This window comes from Oryzias melastigma, linkage group LG19 (assembly GCF_002922805.2).
Source record: "Oryzias melastigma strain HK-1 linkage group LG19, ASM292280v2, whole genome shotgun sequence".
Taxonomy (NCBI): Eukaryota; Metazoa; Chordata; class Actinopteri; order Beloniformes; family Adrianichthyidae; genus Oryzias; species Oryzias melastigma.
In genome coordinates, this window is record NC_050530.1 from 19308657 (window position 1) to 19326765 (window position 18109).

Here is an 18109-nt window from a genome sequence, read left to right on the forward strand (position 1 = left end):
AATTTACGACACAAAGAATAGTATATAACACAAACTTCAAGTCTACAGCCTCACTTTGAGCTTAGACTAAGTGTACTAGTAGTTTACTTAAATAGACTACTTTCTGCTAAGACATGGAGTTCTATTGCAGTTTTTTCTGAAGTCTTAACAATACTTTTTTTTTTGCCTTCCCAAAAGGTACAAACATTTACAATTTGAGTAAAAAATACAAAAAAATATTTTTTTTTTCTTAATTTTCTTTATATATATTATTATAACACAATTTTTGTGGAATCATTTAATTCACCTGCACACACCTTTTCATAATAATCCATCATAATTTAAAAAAGTCAAATCAAAGAGCGGATGAATGTTTAGTTCCAGCTCATTTAATGGGCTGTGATTGTCAGCTGTCTCTGCAGTTCTGCTGCAGGTCTGTTTACTAATAGCACATTGTTGGTGACAGAAGGAGGAAGTGCCCCCCAGAGCCCATTAGGACAGTTTATGGGCTCATCGTCAAGGCTATAACAGGAACTCGCTGATGGAGACAAACAAGCTGGAGTACAGCAGTGGACATGTGCCGCGCTGCATGTGCACGTCCATCCATCTTATCCCCGCATGAAGACAGATCGCCATCATTTCCTCTGCAAATGATCAAGTTTACACAGTTTGACATTTTAGCTCTCTGTCGTGTTACATGAGCATACAATAAAGAGATTTTTAAAGTAATTCTGCTCTGCTGAGAACAAAGCAAAGAAACACAAACATCAAAGGGTGACTGAATCACTTAAAGCTAAAAAGAAAGTTGATTAAAACTTAAAACCAGAAGAATTATTCTACAGTCGCAAATCTGCAGTTCTAAAGTTAAAAATATATGAGACACATTTCAGCAGCTTATCAGTAATAAAACATGAGGATAAATTAAACCCTGTAGAAAAACTACAGGTTTTTTTTTTTCCACACCTGCTAATCAATGGATCGGCTCTAATAGATAATGAAAAAGTATGATCTATTGTCATGAAGTCGAACCACAACAACATTTTCCTCTGAGAAGTGATCTCTTTGATCTCTCTGTACTAGCTTCGTAGCAATTCGACATCTTCTGCCAGAAATACTACTTCACACCACCAGACTGATAAAAAAACAGACAAAAGATCCACTTTCAGAAAGTGTGCTGAATGGTGTGAATAGTTTCTTTTGCTTTTGGAATCTTAATTGTTGGGTTTGTGGTTCCAGCTGGACTGGATTGTGTTGCTTCTTATTTTGAATCGTTAACCCAGGACTTTGTGCTTGTCTTCTCTTGGGATTATTTTCTTTTTCCTCCTTTTTCACCTATAGCTGAGAGCTCAATATGCTCAAAGATTACAATTTTACAAAAACAGTTACTTTGGATAATGTTAAGAACCAGAACATATTCACTCCTGTGATTAGTGCTTTTTAGTTTAGCATATCCTAATCAAATCTTTTATGTTGTCTTGCTTTTTGCTGTCGTTTCATTTCACTTTACCAATTTTTACCTATCTTCATCCATTCATGTGGTGGATTTAGTCTGCAGCATCACTGATTATCTTTAGGTGCTTGATGGATTCAGAAACAGTTCACCACATAAAAACAAACAAAAATAATAAAACAACCTAAATCAAACTCCTTTAACCTCTAGGATTAAATCAAAAACACAAAAACTTTCATGCTGTTTTAAAAAATATATATTCATAGTTTTTCTTGACAAAGAATGCTTTCAATTCCAGATCGAAGCACATTTAAAATCAAAATTAAATGAAGCTTTGTTATTTCTCCAAAGTAACCACTAGGTGGTTTGTTGCATGAGTCAAACAACAAATCTGGTTTCCAAAGGTGCTTTCATGTTGTTACAGTTCTGCGTTTCGTTATTTATGGTTTCACGTATTTGGAGATTTTTTTTCAAACACATGACTCCTCCGATTTGTGACAAAAACTCAACAACTCAAGACACTTGTATGAAACTTTTGCGTCCAAAGGTGCTGCAGGAGCTGCGGGAATTTCCCAGGAGGGGATTGCAGTTGAAGAGCACGCCAGCCCGTCCGCTATAAAACACTCACAGGCAAGTGTACTCACAGGGAGCCTGCATGGAGAAATGGCATCAGCTGACTCAAAAACGGCTAGAAAATATCACGATAATCGTGGAGGATAATTATTAACCAGAACAGATGTTTTTAATGGATGAAACCAGAAAATTCTAGATAGAGAAGCTCTTTCGCACATAACTGATGAAGGAGGAAGCATTGTGTAAGGCACAGAAAGATAGACTGACAGTCCTCAGGAAAAGTTTGCAGTCTATAGTTCTGGAATAAAAACAAAAATCTTCATGTTGAGTATACTCCAATGTTCTTTAGTAAATGTTTACAAAGCAGAAGTATCTTTGACGAGTATGAATCGGTAATAGACATTCTTCAGCCGCGGGGGTGGAGGGTTGAGATGGAGACTGGGGATTCTCCATATTTGCGGATTCGGCGTATCCGCGGAGGTCTCCAGTTCCTAACCCCCGTGAAAAAGGGGGGAATAAGATTTAACATCAGTTACAGCTCTTTATTCATATTTCTAAACCCTTCATTTAGTGTCCCGTATTTTTCGTAGTATAAATTGCATTTTTTTTTACATAATTTGGCCAGGGGACTTACATTTGATTGAAAAAACACATAAACAAGCTCCTAAAATATATACAATATTTTCCCACTTGTGGTCGTCTTTCACTAACAACCACTAGAGGGCACAGTAGATGTGTGTATCAGTATTTGCCACTGACAGCAAAACAGAAGAAGAAGCGCCGTCCAAAACAAACTTGATCTAGAATCTTGTGATATTTTTCTTATTTGCATGGAGACAATATTACTCATGTACTGCTGAAAGCAGCAATGAGGCTAAAAACTTGACGGTAGCTTTGCTAACATGCGAAGGGAGTGTCTAGTTTATGAAGACATTTTTGGACAAGCATACAGCATCAAATGTGAAAAAAAAGGCAGCAGACGCAAATTTGATGCGTGTGATGATGTGAATGCAGTAAGCAGTCACGTTTGACAGATTTGTTCAGAAGAGTTGAACTTTCCTCCCAAGAGTGCCACTCAGGAGTGAATTCTTTATGTTTTATTCTTCTTGATTAATTCATTTTTTTGTTTCTATGACTTATACTCTGGAAAATACTTACTTATACTCTAAAATTCTGCTTTAAAACACATGTCATATTTTGTCAACCAGGACATTATCAACGGACTCTCCTTTAGAAAATGTAATCAGGTGAATCTGTTAACATTTTCAGTACAACACACATCTCCAAAAAGAAAGGCATTAAACTTCTGCTTTGACCCAAAGTCCCTCACCTCAATTTCCCACCTTCCCCTTTATCTGTCCCGCCTTAGAATGAATCTGAGCCGTAAAGTAGTTAACAGTGAGTTTTGAGAGCCAAGCTTAGGAGACTCCACGAGGAAGATTGCTCGATCCGACTTTCCGTTTGTGGTGATAATGAGGAACATATCGCAGGGTTTAATCAAGAGACTCTGAGCTGCTCGGAAAAGGAGACAGACGAAGAGTTGAGAGGAAGAAGCTAAAGAGGACAAAATCTGCCAGAGTGGAGACTACTGAAGAAGATGACGTTACTAAACAAGAAGAAAATGGAAGTTAACTGATAATTTTTCCACTTCGACCAAGCAGCAGACACTGTCTCAGTTTCAGCCACATGGTTTTGGTGAAAATTAACCCCAGGGTCATGCATAGACAAAGGACAACATCTTCAGAAAAATCTGCCTGCACCAAATTCACGAAGGTTTGGGCCTGGAATGTGTCAAAATGCATCATTTGGACATAGTTTCTGCAGAGTGTTGATGTGGAGCAACCCCGCCCCCTTTCTTTCCCTGGTGCTGCGAACTCGTAGTAGGAAGCTTGTGGTCCGTCCAGCGCATTTTCTATGTCACGAATACAATCTTTTTCAAACTGCATTTTTTGGCTTCAACAATTTGAAATTATTTTACACTTAATTCCTTTTATATATGTCCTCCAACATCAGAAAATGCCACAAGAACATGTTAAAAACACCCAAAACTAAATTTTCAGGGTAGATGGTCTTTCATGAGTTGATGACTGAAGTTAAAATAGCGTCTGTACTTGATGGAAATTTAATCCACATTTTTCCCCCAGCAGCTTTGAGAGGAAACAACATTTAATCTTGAACAAAATCAGCATTTTTAAAGAAAACAACATATCTGTCAAATATTTTCCTCAGAATGTTAGGACATATTTAGAGGATTTGTTTTTACTAATAAAGCACAGAAGAGGGTCTGATGCTTCTATATAATCTTAAAAAAGCAAATCTCTAATCTTTGTGAAAACAAACAGCTGCTGAACTGAGGAGCAGTGGACCGTGTTCTGAACTCTAACCAGCATGTCACTGGTTTGAGAAGGGTTCTGGTCAAATTAGGAAGAGCATCTGAAAGAAAAAAAGACTGAAGAGAAGGATTGAGTTTATGCCCTCGACAACCCGCGTTCAAGCAGGCACTTCCAATGAGAACTTTATGTAAATGCAGGTTTTGTGTTCAAAACTCTAGCAAAACTCCAATATGGAGGACCAATGCCTCGTTCTCATCCATCCATCCATCTTTCCATTTTCCTAACCTGTTTCCCTTTCTTAGCTTCTGCCAGAGCCCGTCCCAGCTTGGTGTTGGGCGAAGGCGGGGCTGGAGCAATTAAACCCGCTATGTCGGCCCCCAGGAAGCTGGCTGGTGGGCGGGCAGGCCGAGAGCAGCTGTGGAGGTCTGCTCTGGGCTTCTAAACTGTATAATATTTTTCTTGTTTTCATCCAGACAATAATAAAAAAGCTCTTCTCATTTTATTGTTATTTTCCCCTTTTTTCAAACTTAGTCACAGAGACACAGTAACACAGCGCAAGACGGGTGTCATTTAGAAGCATGGTATGTGCACACAGATATCACTCCACGTAGCGATCAGGCTAAAAACATCCCGCAGTAGCTCCTCCCACATTTGGGACATCAAGCTTATGAACACATTTATGGACAGGTGTCAAACAGCAAATATGGCGTGTGTCTAAAGAGAGGTGTCCGACATGCATTTGATGGTGTTTAGCTTTACAGACAAGAGATGGGTTAAATTATATTGTTGAAATAATTTCTCTGGATTAACCACAACATTTGTATTTGAAATGAATTCATATTTATAGAAGCAGAACCACACTAAAGGCTTTTTTCTTCATTAAAGAAGGTTCTGACTTTTCCAGTTCAGCTCTTTTAGTTGAAATTGTCTAAAGTTAGCTTGTAACGGCTAAAAGTTCATCATCATCTGCCAGTTACCCACTTAAACTAGCTTCTTTTATCAGTTTTTCAAAACAACTTCCCAGATGGTTCTGTGAAACAAACCAGCTGGCCTAGCAGCCAACATCCACGGCTAAAAACAGCCCTGGAGCAGCCATGCTTTCCTATGACAGTTTGATGTTTATTTTCGGTGCGTCTGAGTTAGTTTATGCTAAATATGCAGTTATTTGTCTTTAAGTGAGATTTCATATGAAATATAAACATTATATTTCTATTGAAGTAAAAGTAGGACCGATCTTATGTGTTTAGAAGCTGAAGTCCAATAGAAAACTGTAGATTCTGTAGGTAAGGACAGTAACCCTCTCAGTACATGTGCGCTAACCATAAGACAGACTTAATGGTTTCTGTGGTTTTCTCCTAATGTGCTTAGCATGTACCAGATACCCAACAGGAAATGGAGATCTAAGAAAATGAGCGGAGGGAGTTAATGAGGAAAACATGGATGAAGGCGATGGCAGCCATGGAAGTCATTTGGTAGCAGGAAATTATGAAACGATAACAGACCAAACAGGACAGGAAAGAACAAACAGAGTCTGTTTACAAGTTAAACAGAGCCAAGATAAATATAGATGAGTTCATTTAACTACTTTGGTTTGGCACGAGTGAGCCGTTTAGTCTTTCATCATTCTGTGTGCAAGGTACACCTCTTCTGAACCAGGAGCAAACTGAAAAATTATTGTTTGGATCCTAGGGCCGAGGTCTGCAACCTTTAACAGTGTTTCCTACTGATCAAGACTCCGTAGAAGACGCAAAGTCTTATTTTGATACCGCTCTGCATTCATTGCAATGTATTTTTTTTTAAATAATAAATATGAATTATGCTTCTTTTGTGGCACAATAAAAAAAGAAATATTCTCCAAGTGTGAAATTATTTCCTGTGTTTGATAGACACCTGTATGATTTCCTTTCAAAATAAAAGACACTGATGTAAAAACCGTTATCTCCGAGGTCCACCTTAGACATAAATTTATAAACTTAACTAATGTAACTTAAATAAAGGCTAATTTAGTAACCTTTACTTGAAAAAACACTATTATTTAATTTTTCTTTAGTAAGGGAGCCACTATGGAGAGGTAAAAGAGCCACAAGTGGCTCCGGAGCCGCAGATTTGAGTCTCCTGATCTAGGGGATCTAGATACATTGTTTCCTCGCTCCATCACGGTTCACTTTTCATGGTTTCACTGTTTCATCAACACATCCTCATCCCCAAGTTGTCACATATTAACGTGTGGTTAATGCCCCCTTAAGCGTCACTTTTAGACGTTTTGGGTGTCCCCAACTTGTCAATCAAGGGTCCGCAAAGCTCGGGACATGGTACGGGATATGTACTGTTCCTCGGGACACGTCCAGTACTGGGTACCCTAACCTTAAAATGGTAAATGGCTTATACTTGTATAGCACTTTCTACCCTCCTTTGAGGGCCCAAAGCGCTTCACAGTCACAGACCCATTCACCCATTCACACACACATATTCATACACTGGTGGTGGCTCCGCTGCCGAACACTGGCGCCAACCTCCCACCAGAGCCAACTCGGGGTTCAGTGTCTTGCCCAAGGACACTTCAACACATGGGCGGGTAAGGCGGGAGTCGAACCCGCTCGCTTCTAATCAGGAGTCGACCGCCCTACCGCTGCACCACAGCTGCCCAGTACTATAACACGGTACTGGTTCGCGCCCAGTGTTGGGTTTGGCTTCCAGTACCGGATTCTGGACCGGTTCTGGATCTGGGACCCATGATTTAATGGGAACAGCCAGTACGTCAAAAAACTACAACTTGGGGAAACCAAAAATGTCAAACCAAATTTCAATATGTGAGGAGTTGGGAGTAAGACTGTTGGTTTTCAGCTCTGAAACGCACGGACCGTCTCTGGGACTGGGTATGGCAGGAAATGAGGTAAGAGCAGCAGGGAAGAGGTGAAAAAGAGCAGATAAAGGTGGCAGCCCAGAGACAAAGACTAAAACTAAGCAGCCACGATAAAACGAGTGGGTAGAGAACATTAACCGAGTCTGGGGACGAGAAAAGAGAGTTTCACTCGTGGGTGAGACAGAAGATGGCTTTGTTGAAAGAGAGGAAAGAATAAAGGGCATGATTAAAACGACGGCCTGGATTTATACGGGCATAAATAAAACAGGTAATGCACGGGCCCTCCTGCCCACGTCTCTCTCCGCTCCAGGCCAAAAGGCGGCCACAATCTGCCCTTAATAACCATCACAGCATTTCATTTCTGTACCGTCGCAGCGGCAGAAGCGCACGGCCTCTTTCTTTCTCTCATGCATTATAAATAACCCATTACTACTTGTTGACAGGCACTCTGGGGGCCTGTGGCATGTTGATGGACCAAGCTGAATCCACAGGATCATTATCAAAAGCATCAAACGCTGATTGGGTTATTTCACCACATCGTGCCCCAGGCCCCGTACTGAACTGCTCTCAACCCACGGTCCTCAGCGGGGCTGGAGCATAATACAACGCTCCATGCACAGACGTCCTCAGGCTGAGTCTTCTACATCCAAGAAACAATCTTGTGTGTACCAGGAAGTGGCGAGCTCAAGCTTTGCTCTGATTGGAGGCCGGCAGAAGTGAAAGGGGAGGCCAGCTGGCAGCTAAAGCAGGCCAAACAGTCAGTCGCACAGATCTGAGGCCCAATGCTGACACAAACAAACCGCCCGCTTGCAGGTTGCACACCGGCACGTGTGTTTGAGCTATTTTAGACCTGGAGATGACTTACTTTGAGCTGGTCTTTGGGAAAGTCTTGGCCATTGTTCAGTCCTTCCAGGTTCCCGATGAACTGCGTGCATGACATCCTCTTGCCAACGTTCTAGAAAAATAGATATTTAACGTCATTTTACAAACAAAATCATCCATAGTCCTTATTTAGCATATTCATTCCTATCTTACATTATATATAAGACTCACTCATCTTAAGATCTATTTTCAAAGCGTTTCCAGTTAATTTTCTTTAATAGATATCCTCCATCAGAAAATTGTTAAAAACACCAAAAAAAACAACATTTTGATCAAAGAGGGTCTTTAAGAAAAAAGCTGCTTTGGAGCTGTTGTGAAATATCTAGAGGTTTATATTCTGAAAACAAATTATCTACACAAATTGGACCTGTAACATTTAATGTGAACAACTGACTGATAATATGAGGTTCATCATATTCAAGAAAATAGACAACATAGTTTCCTGGCATAAAACGTTTCAATAAATTCACTAATAATTTTTAAATAAGGTTTCTTCTATTATTATTATTATTATTTACCTTTATTTATACAGGTAGGTCGATTGAGAACAGTTTCTCATTTACAATGACGACCTGATTTCGCATTAAGAATGAAGAAATAAAGTTACCTCTTATTTTAATCATAAAAGAGAAATCATTTTAAAACTATTTAATATTTTCCAAGTAACACCAAGTATTAATATTTGGAAGGTTTACCTACATTTCAATTGCCATTACCATAATATATACATTTCAATTGCCATTACCATAATATATTATTTCACGTGACGTCATTCAAAATGGCGAGCGGGCAAAGTGATTTCCGGTTTATGGGTTTACAACGGCAAAGTTGACAACTGAACACTGTTTAAAGCAATTTTACATAAATAATGAAAGATAACCTAACCAACTGTAACCGAAATTTGCATATTTATTTTAGAAATATCCCACCTGGTTGTATTTTTTTCCCCCTCTTAGATGGTTCTCAAATCAAAGTACAAATGTCAGTAATCCTGCAGAACGTTCCACAGCTGCTTCCCCAAATGGATGATATTAAACAAGTCTGGGATTATTTACGGCCATAGTTAGATGAAGGTTACAGGAACTTCATTGAAAGCTGCTCGTTTGATTATGAAGGTAATTAAGATTTTCTCCTTCTAATTTATGCTAATGCTAACGCTAGCTTTCCATGACGGGGATAAGACGTAGATCTGCAGAAGATCTTTTCTAACCAGTTAAAGTTGCTAATATTTCTGGGTTCACAAAATCACTTTTTGTGAACCCAGAAAAAGTGATTTTGACAATAAAGAAAAACAGTTATTGTAATAACTGTTGTGTTATTTTCTGACGTAGATCCTCTTTTGCTTTTGCTTATAACCGTGTCTGATCCATACGGGAAAATGAAGGTAAACAAGGATAAAAATAATTTGAAACCGTTAAAAAGTTTACATAAGGAAATGATTCTTTGCACGTAATTTCCCAAATGTGCACGGCCAGAGCTGAACTTTTGTCTTAGCTGCTCTTAATTTGAAAGCTGAAAATACGTGACTTCATAGCAGCACTAAAAATATTTGCTGTGCCACTTAAAAATACCCCAAAAAACAACAAATACCTCTTATTACAACAACTCTATTTATTATTGGGTGCAGTTAAAACACGTGTGGCCAACATGCAGTAATGTGCATCTATTATATGAGGCCAACATGAATTTTCATCAGTTTTTGTGCTGATCGCACTTAAAACATGTGAACAACATCAACCAAAATAGAATAATATCTGCTCATATGAAAGGTTGATAATTTCAATAGAACTTAAAATATTATTCAAATCTGTATTTAGATTTGTGAAGGATCTAAGACAGGAAATGAAAATACAGTTTAGCAGGACATTTATAAAATAAATATTGTACATTTTTCTGTTGAAATTGGTAACATTACCTTTTATTATTTATGTAAAATTTAGTTGAACAGCGTTCAGCTGTCAGCTTTGCTGTTCTAAATCTATACTATTTGCATTTCCGGCCCTGTCGCCATTTTGTCCGACGTCGCTGTAAAAAGGGTCTATTAGATTTTTTTCTTAAAATATACTCAGTCTAAGTTCAGAGTCACGACTTTGGAAATAGATAAAAAAAAATCTTAAAATTTGAATAATTTAAAAAAAAGAAAAAAAAAATCTGCCGTTGGGGTAAGAACCAAGAAAAGTAACAAGAATTTTTTTATTTAAAGAAAAAAAAACTAGCGACTACGACATGTTTTCTGAATCTAAGATGATTTTGCTATTGAAAACCTTTCTTTTTATTCAAAGAAACTTTGGACCAGTACTTTACATTAAAATTTTATTTTTTTTCCAATTATTTTTTAGTTTGGAATCTTAAATTTCAAACCACTTGTGAGCTGACAGTCCAGAAAGATCCAATCTATATTTTTATTCTGCTATTGTTAACATTCGTCATTTCTCTTGTTTATCTGGACTCTAAAATATTTATATATACACGTGCAGTATATTTAGAGGCTATAATAAACTCTTCTGTTTAACATTTATTTACTTAAAAACTAATTATTTAGACTTTAGTGAAAATTTTCATTTTTTAAAACTATAATTTGACAATATTTAACTGTAGTTTAAATGTCAGAGGAACTTTGATGAACGTTTCTTCCTATCAGAATGAGAATAGTGATTACAGTCCCAGGTCAAACTTTATGATATGTTAAGGTTCTTTGCTGCAGCGATCGTCCCTGTATGAGTTGATTCTCTCATTAATCATCCCTCCACTGAGCTGCTCTTATCTCACAGCACAGCAGCTAATGGCGCCGATTTAAAAAAGAGCGTTAGGAGGACAGAAGGAGCAGATTAAAGCTGGTGGAGGGGCTGTTCTGGTTAGCCTTTAAGAAAAACCGGTTCTTACAACTGTCCTTTTCTGTGGTCATCATGTGCACGAGGGAGCTTTTGCAGGTTACTGTGCAACCACTTTTTCTTTGTTCAAATGCAGAAACACAAAGAGATTCCTCACCTGGCCGTGCAGATCCGTGTTTAGGAGCATCAGCGCACAAGTTAGAGTGTGAACTGCATCTGCAGAACAAAACATGTGTGTTAAATCTCTGCCAAACGAGGTCAAAGTAGTGATCATTTATATTTGTATTACATCATATATTAAAATCATTACACTCATTCTAAATATCTGATCTAAAATGATCAGTAATCTGACAGTATTTTGCTGTTTTTATGTTGTACTGTAAATTGAAAAAACAAAAAAGAAAAACTACTTTATTCAAATCATATATACAGTATATATATATCTACTACATTTTATTATCTAATTTATTTATTTATCACATGTTTATCTAAAATAGGGTCATATAATGAATTTTGCTTTCTTCAGTTTCTTTTTTCTAAACTTCACAAACGACAAACGTTATGTTACAAAACATCCTTCTTGTCAAAATAAGAGTTGTAAATTCTCAAATTCTTAAGCCTTTCAGTGTTTCTTTTATTTTAAATTATTTCTAATATTTCTGCACATTATTGATGTGGATAGACAAGCCAAATTAAAAAATTTTTTTATAGGTTTGACAAGGATTTTTTTTGTTTTAAATACAACAAAAAATGAAAATAAATACAAGAGTTAAAAAATTTACAAGCATAACAATACAATGTGCTTAATTCTAGAACACTTTAGCTATAAAATGTTACACCATCACTTTTGACGGGTAATTACCCAATATAAAATACCCAAAAAAAGTATTGCTCATAAAAAATAACAGTGCTTTATGCAACAAAGTGGAGAAAAAACATAGGAAGATCCTAAGAACATGCTTGAAAATGACTGAAAAAGTAGGAATTTGAGAAGAAAAAATTCCTAAAAAAGTAGATAATGATACTGTACACTTGACCTTTGGTCCACTCATTCCTGGGACATGTGAGACTTTACCCAGGGACCCATGACACTCAAAAAATATTGTAAATACTTTTGCTCGGGTGAAAATCACTTGGCGACAGTGCTCTAGGGTCAAAAATGAGAGGGTAGAAAAACAGTTTGTGTGGTCCCACCCCTTTTTACAACACCTTATGTTACATATTTCTATTTGAAACAATTTTAACATTTAAAATGTAACAATTTTAACAATGTTTAAATCTTGATTTTAGAGAACATAGTTTTTTTTTCAATTTCTTTTAACTTATTTTATACTTTTAGCGAGTTGTTGATCTGTTTATTTGTGTATTTATTTATTAATTCATTTAATTACAAGCTTATTTTGTCCCAATCTAAAGAAAGTTGGATTGTTTCTCTGTATGACACAAATAAAAACCACATTTTGTTAATTTTGGGGGGCTAAAGTTAAGCTTCACAGAGACACACATTTAAAGCTTTAATCCATGTTTTTATCCCTGACTGGTCATGACATGAATTCCTTTAAACGTGTGCTGATGGATTCGGCACCAGAACTTTTTAGTCCAATGTTTTGGAGTTCTCTGGATCAGCACGTTTGTCCAGGACGTCCCCACGGATGTTCGATTGTAAGGAGATCCAAGCGATAGCTTAGATTTCGCTTTTGATGGCAAAAGTTTAAACTTTTCAAACAGTTCCTTTCAGTTTCAAGGTTTTTGCTTTTTGAATTATTCTGCCAAAACAGACCACGAACACCAGGAAATATGTCTCAAGCTTACAAGCACATTTTGATTTTAATTTTTCTTCTTACCATCCATCAGTTATGTGTTCTTTAGGAAGCGGTGAACACACAAACACAGAAGCTCCCCTTCTCTTTCCATGTGCATGGATGAACCTGCTCTGTTCTGTCCCTTCTGTGGGATTTTTTTACTTTATTTTTTTTAAAGATCTGACCACTCCTGACCGGGATCTTCCTCCCAGAGCTACTGTGTTCAGGTTTTGTCAAACTAGATCAAATCATTGACTTAGTGGGAGAAGCCACAGAAAAACACAAATGTAAAAATGTGTTGCAGAACCCAAATGCAAAAAACTGAAGGACAATTACATAAGTTATACTGGAATTTACTTATTTGGGAAATTTGTATTTATGTTTTTTTTTTTTTTATGTTTATGTTTTTGCTTTTTGTGTTTGTGTTTTGGTGTGGCCCTTCCAGGCCTCCTTATGTGTAAACCTATATGTAAGCCATAAAAAGATAATTTATCCGTCTGCATTTGAAATATAATTCTTCATTTGTGTTAACGACGTTTTAGCACTTGTCTAAATTCATGTAATTAGTTATTAACTCATTCAATCTGAAGAAGGATTAAAGCGGATCAATAAGTGACTAAATAGATGATTATGGATGAATTAGCATTTCATCAGCAGGATGTTATGCCCGTTGCTTAGCAACGCTAAAGTGATGAGGCGACAGCGCCAACCAGATTAGCCTGTTGGTAAATAGCACAGGGACTCCAGTCCTTTTTCAGTTTTGCTCTCCCTAGACCTTTTTTCTCCAAAGCCAATCCTGAAATATTATTAAACTCTTTTATAACATTTAAATATATTATTGTACCTACGATATAAATACTAATAATACTGTTTAAAACTCGGCTTTTGTCCAGAATCAGAACAAAGGAACACATCACTACAATTTGAAATCTTTGCACTGACTTCCAGTCAGATTTAGGATAGATTCTTTTATTAGTTTTATTAAATCTTAGTGGAGTTGGACCTTCATTTTTATCCAAATTACTTTGAGCACTCAGGTGCAGTGGGGGTGAAGGGAAAAATTAATTTGGCGATATATAGCAATATTTCATTTTGGGATACATGTTTAGATTCAATATATATACATCTATATACATATATATATATATATATATATATATATTTTTTTTTTTTTAATCATGGGCCAAGCTTGAACATTGCAGGTCAGACTCACCCTCTGATGGCATCACTCCTGGGTTGGAGATCATGTAACGCCTGGAGAAGTGTGACAAAACCCTTTCCCTCTCCTGAGTCTCTCCCATCAGGGCAAACTGCCGGAGGAAAGTCCTGCCGCACACACACACCACAAAACTTTACCACATGTTTCACATGTAACACCACAACTGGCCTCTAGGGAGCAGTGTTTGCATGTAGAAGCAGTCACTAAAGACATTTAAACGTCTAAAAGAGCAGGTTTCCCTTTAACTTAGGCCAAAAGCCAAACAGAAAAGCCGTTTTATCTTTAATAAAGATACACCCTAATGTTTTAATCATTGCCATATTTTTAAAAATTAATGACACACATTCATTTTTAATCCAAAGAAAGTCATGCTTTGCTGCAGAGGCTGGTGTGTTACGGCGTGCATGTTCTCCGTGTCTTACCGCAGTGCCTGGTCAAGAGTGAGGCCAGCGAAGTTGAAGAAGCTCAGGTACTCCTCTGCAACTGTTTGGCTGAAATCGTTACTGCAGAAAGACAAGCAGGACCAGCAGGACATGTGAGTGACAGCAGGAAGAAACGACAGAAATGCTGGTTTCTGAAGTCAGAGAACGGCCTCGTGCTGTCAGTTATCACTGGCACCGTCAATTTAAGATCCAGACTGGAGGCTAAAGGAAGACAGAAGAAGAAAATGGAGGGAATTCCCAGAACGCATCTGGCAGAAAGTGAGAAATCCTTTCATTTAAAATTCTTTTCATCAGTGGCTGACACTCTTGACTGATGGGGAAGCACTGGAAGGAAGTGGATCTGCTTTAAACCTGCACACTTAGGGACAAAAGATAAAGGAGAAGCAATAAAGAAAACTGAATTTGGAAGTTATTACAGACATAATGAAACCATGAAACCAGAGGAGCTTTTTCATGTTTCATTCAATAGATTTGCATTTTGTACTACACAGATAACTGGGGGCACAGCTCCCTCCCCATTTTGGAGACTTGGTGCACATCAGCTGATACTTTTCATTCTCAGAAAGGTGCAAAGAAGAGCTGAGTAAAGTCTTTTTAACTAACCTACTTAATGTTGCTGTTCCGTTTCTGCAACATCAAACCATTGCGATCGTGTTGTTTTAGCATGAGCTATAGTAGCACAGTCACAGTGAGATTCTTTAGAAGAATCAACTGAGCTGTAAACATTACAGTTTTTGAAGTTTTAAGTGTATTTTACTGTTCATTCCTCACTATAAAGAACCCCACAGTGGTATTTTGATCAGTTCATGCATTTAAGAGTAATCCTCTAAAAACCTGCACTGTCTGCAGCAGCCCCTCCCATACCCATGAAAATGAGCGGGTGAAAACGTGCTGATGTAAGCATGACACCATTTGGTCCAAAAATTGTCCCTTTTTTTTGTCCTGTATATTTACAGCATTTCTTTGTGTCAAGGATTGAAGATACTGTGAAAGAAGGGTTACTCAACTCATAAGAGACCCTTTTCACTGTGACGTCACACAAAATGACAACAGGGCAGAAAAAGGGAAAACTTACTTCTGGTGTTTGCATTTTGAACGTTAAAGCTGACAGCTGAACGCTGTTTGACACAATTTTACATAAATAATTAAAGGTTACTTTACCAATTTCAACAGAAAAATGTAAAATTTGTATTTTAATGAAAGTCCTGCCGAAATGTATTTTAATTTCCTCTCTTGGACCATTCACAAATCTAAATACAAATTTAAATAATCTTCCAATATTAGAGGTTTTATTGAACTCATTTGAGCAGATATTATTCGGTTTCTATTTTGGTTATTATGTTATTTGCACGTATTTTTAGTGCAATCAAGCGCAAAAACCGATTGAAATTCACGTTGGCCACATTTAATACCTTCAGCAAAGACGCACATCGCTGCATAGTCCGTACGCATTTTAATCGCTTCCCAGGATAAATTTACTTGTGATTTTACGGGATATTTTAGGGGATGATTGTAAAAACAAGAATGGTTTGGTTCAGTGAAAAGGTTAAGAGCAGCGAACGAGCCACGTATTTTCAGCTTTCAAAATAGGAGCGACCTAGTAAAAAAATAATCTTTTGGCGAACTAATTTTATAACATTACGTGGAAATAGTCACTTTTCTATTTTTGGCAACAGTTCTAATTGATTTGATCACTTTTTACCTTTATCAGACACAGTTTTGAACAAAAACAAAGGAGAGTGACGTTAGAACCACGGCTGAGCTAACAGCAGCTCACTGACCACAGTAGAAAACAACAGGAATAAGTTTGACTTTAATAGTAAAGCTAATGCTAGCATTAGCACAGATTAAAAGAATAAAATCCTAATTACAGATTTACTGACATTTTGTACTTGGATTTGTAAACCATCTAAGAGCTGAAAATGAATAAAACCAGGTAGGACATTTATAAAAAAAATATTGTACAATTGGTTTTATTATTTACTTAAAAGTGCTTTAAACAGTTCAGCTGTCAGCTTTGCAGAAATAAGCAATATAAACCAGAAATGACTCTGCACTTGACCGGCGATGTGTGACGTCACCTGAAAAGGGTCTATTTTATAGTTTAAACCAGTGACTGTATGTAAGAACTGGAGTGAGTGAGTGTGATGTCACCAGTAGAAGACAAAATCATTTCAAATCAGCCGCCATTTTTTTACAATATGAAAAATATGTCCATGTTGGAGTTAGACGTCAGTAAGCAGTGATTGGTCGGAGTGGGTCTAAGTCAACATTTCTATGGCAACCACTCTGGCCAATAAGGAGTGAGCTTGTTGTGAGTCCACACCCCTACTTGAAAGCAGGCTACACGAAATCTGTTTTGAACGTTCGATGTTAGACAAGGGTATCAGAGCAGGAATGGTTATTCTGACAAGTAGATTTTTATTGCCCATAGATCTCTTTGGGATTTGGCTTCTTGGAACCAGCAGAGGGGTCACTCAGTCCAGTTCTCTTTTACAGTCAATGATTTAAAGCTGTAAGTAGCACTACATCGGTTGCTCACTTCTTGCTGAGATGACGAGACACGTCTGACTTTCTGAAGCCCTCCAGGTTGTAAAGGCGTTTGGCCAGACGCTTTGCCGCGGCCACATCCGCTCGATGGCTGCCATTGGTGAGAGTGTCGCTGCTGCTCAACCCGAGACGATCGCTCAGGTCCTGCTCCAGCTCAGAGTCTGTCGCCAGACGAGCCTTGTCTCTGCTGAAAGAGTTGTTGGTGGATAACACATAAAAAAAGAGATTCAATGTGGAAGTGACTACAATAGAAACCCACGACAAAAATGATATTTTTGGAGGTTTTTTGATGTTGCATGTTTCTGATGATGGTATTAATGAGTGTATTCAGACTGGAAAAGTCTGTTGGCCTAGACAGAGTCCGCTAAATTTGGTCCAGATCAAATCCTGAACCTTGTGTTTGGTCTGTATTCAGACTCCTGTTCCTGTTCCGAACCAAAGCTACTAGACAAAACCTTGTGATAAAGATCTCTTCACTCATTGGCTAGGAATAACGAGGGCGGGGCAAAGCAACGAAAAGTCCTAAGCCTTGCAATCCGATAGTTGACGTGTTCAAACTTTATATTTCACTGACCAATTTTGAATGTCTATTAATGTGAGGTACAACATTTTTGGTACAGTGGAGAGATGCTGCAAGGCGGTTACTGAAGAGCTAAAAAGATACACCGATAAGTGTTTATGACATATAGATTGTCTGGAAAAGTGTGAGAGGAAATGTGTATCAAAGAGTTCCTTTGACCTCCCAACTATACCACATTACAAACGAGCTGTAATTTCCAGGCTTTTTGACTTTGCTTGTATAGAGTTTATTTACATATTCAAATGTATCACTCTTACATCATCCACTCTGATTCCTCTAGTGTGTGTTCACACCGTTGACTGTATAAACACTGGACAGTACCCGCAGGTTCCACAAAGCCAAAGTCCCATAGATTTCTATTGAGAAATAGACAGTTATTTCTCAGTCATTTTATTTGTCAGAATAAACATTTTTGTTTACCTTCTTTATAATCCTAATTAATTTACAGTTTTTTTTCTTTATCGCATGTTATTCAAACATTTGATTGACAGCTCCTCCCAATCTCACTTTCAGTGCAAGGGGTGTGAACAGGCTCACTCATGATCGACAACAGTAGTTCCTCTAAAATGTGACTCAGACTGACTCGGACGAATCACTATTGACA

The 18109-nt window shown here is 37.6% G+C and overlaps 1 protein-coding gene across 2 annotated transcripts in view; it reads right to left on the bottom strand.

The window, feature by feature from the left end:
• The window catches only part of LOC112153989 (PH and SEC7 domain-containing protein 1), a 133005-nt gene that overhangs the window by 39251 nt on the left and 75645 nt on the right, over positions 1 to 18109 (bottom strand). For both annotated transcript variants that reach the window (XM_024284502.2, XM_024284503.2), the window contains exons 6-10: positions 16918 to 17112; positions 14355 to 14435; positions 13927 to 14039; positions 11069 to 11127; positions 8064 to 8153 (exon numbers count right to left, since the gene is read on the bottom strand). In XM_024284502.2, the coding sequence (XP_024140270.1) occupies positions 8064 to 8153; positions 11069 to 11127; positions 13927 to 14039; positions 14355 to 14435; positions 16918 to 17112 (538 nt within the window). The remainder of the gene's footprint in view (positions 1 to 8063; positions 8154 to 11068; positions 11128 to 13926; positions 14040 to 14354; positions 14436 to 16917; positions 17113 to 18109) is intronic.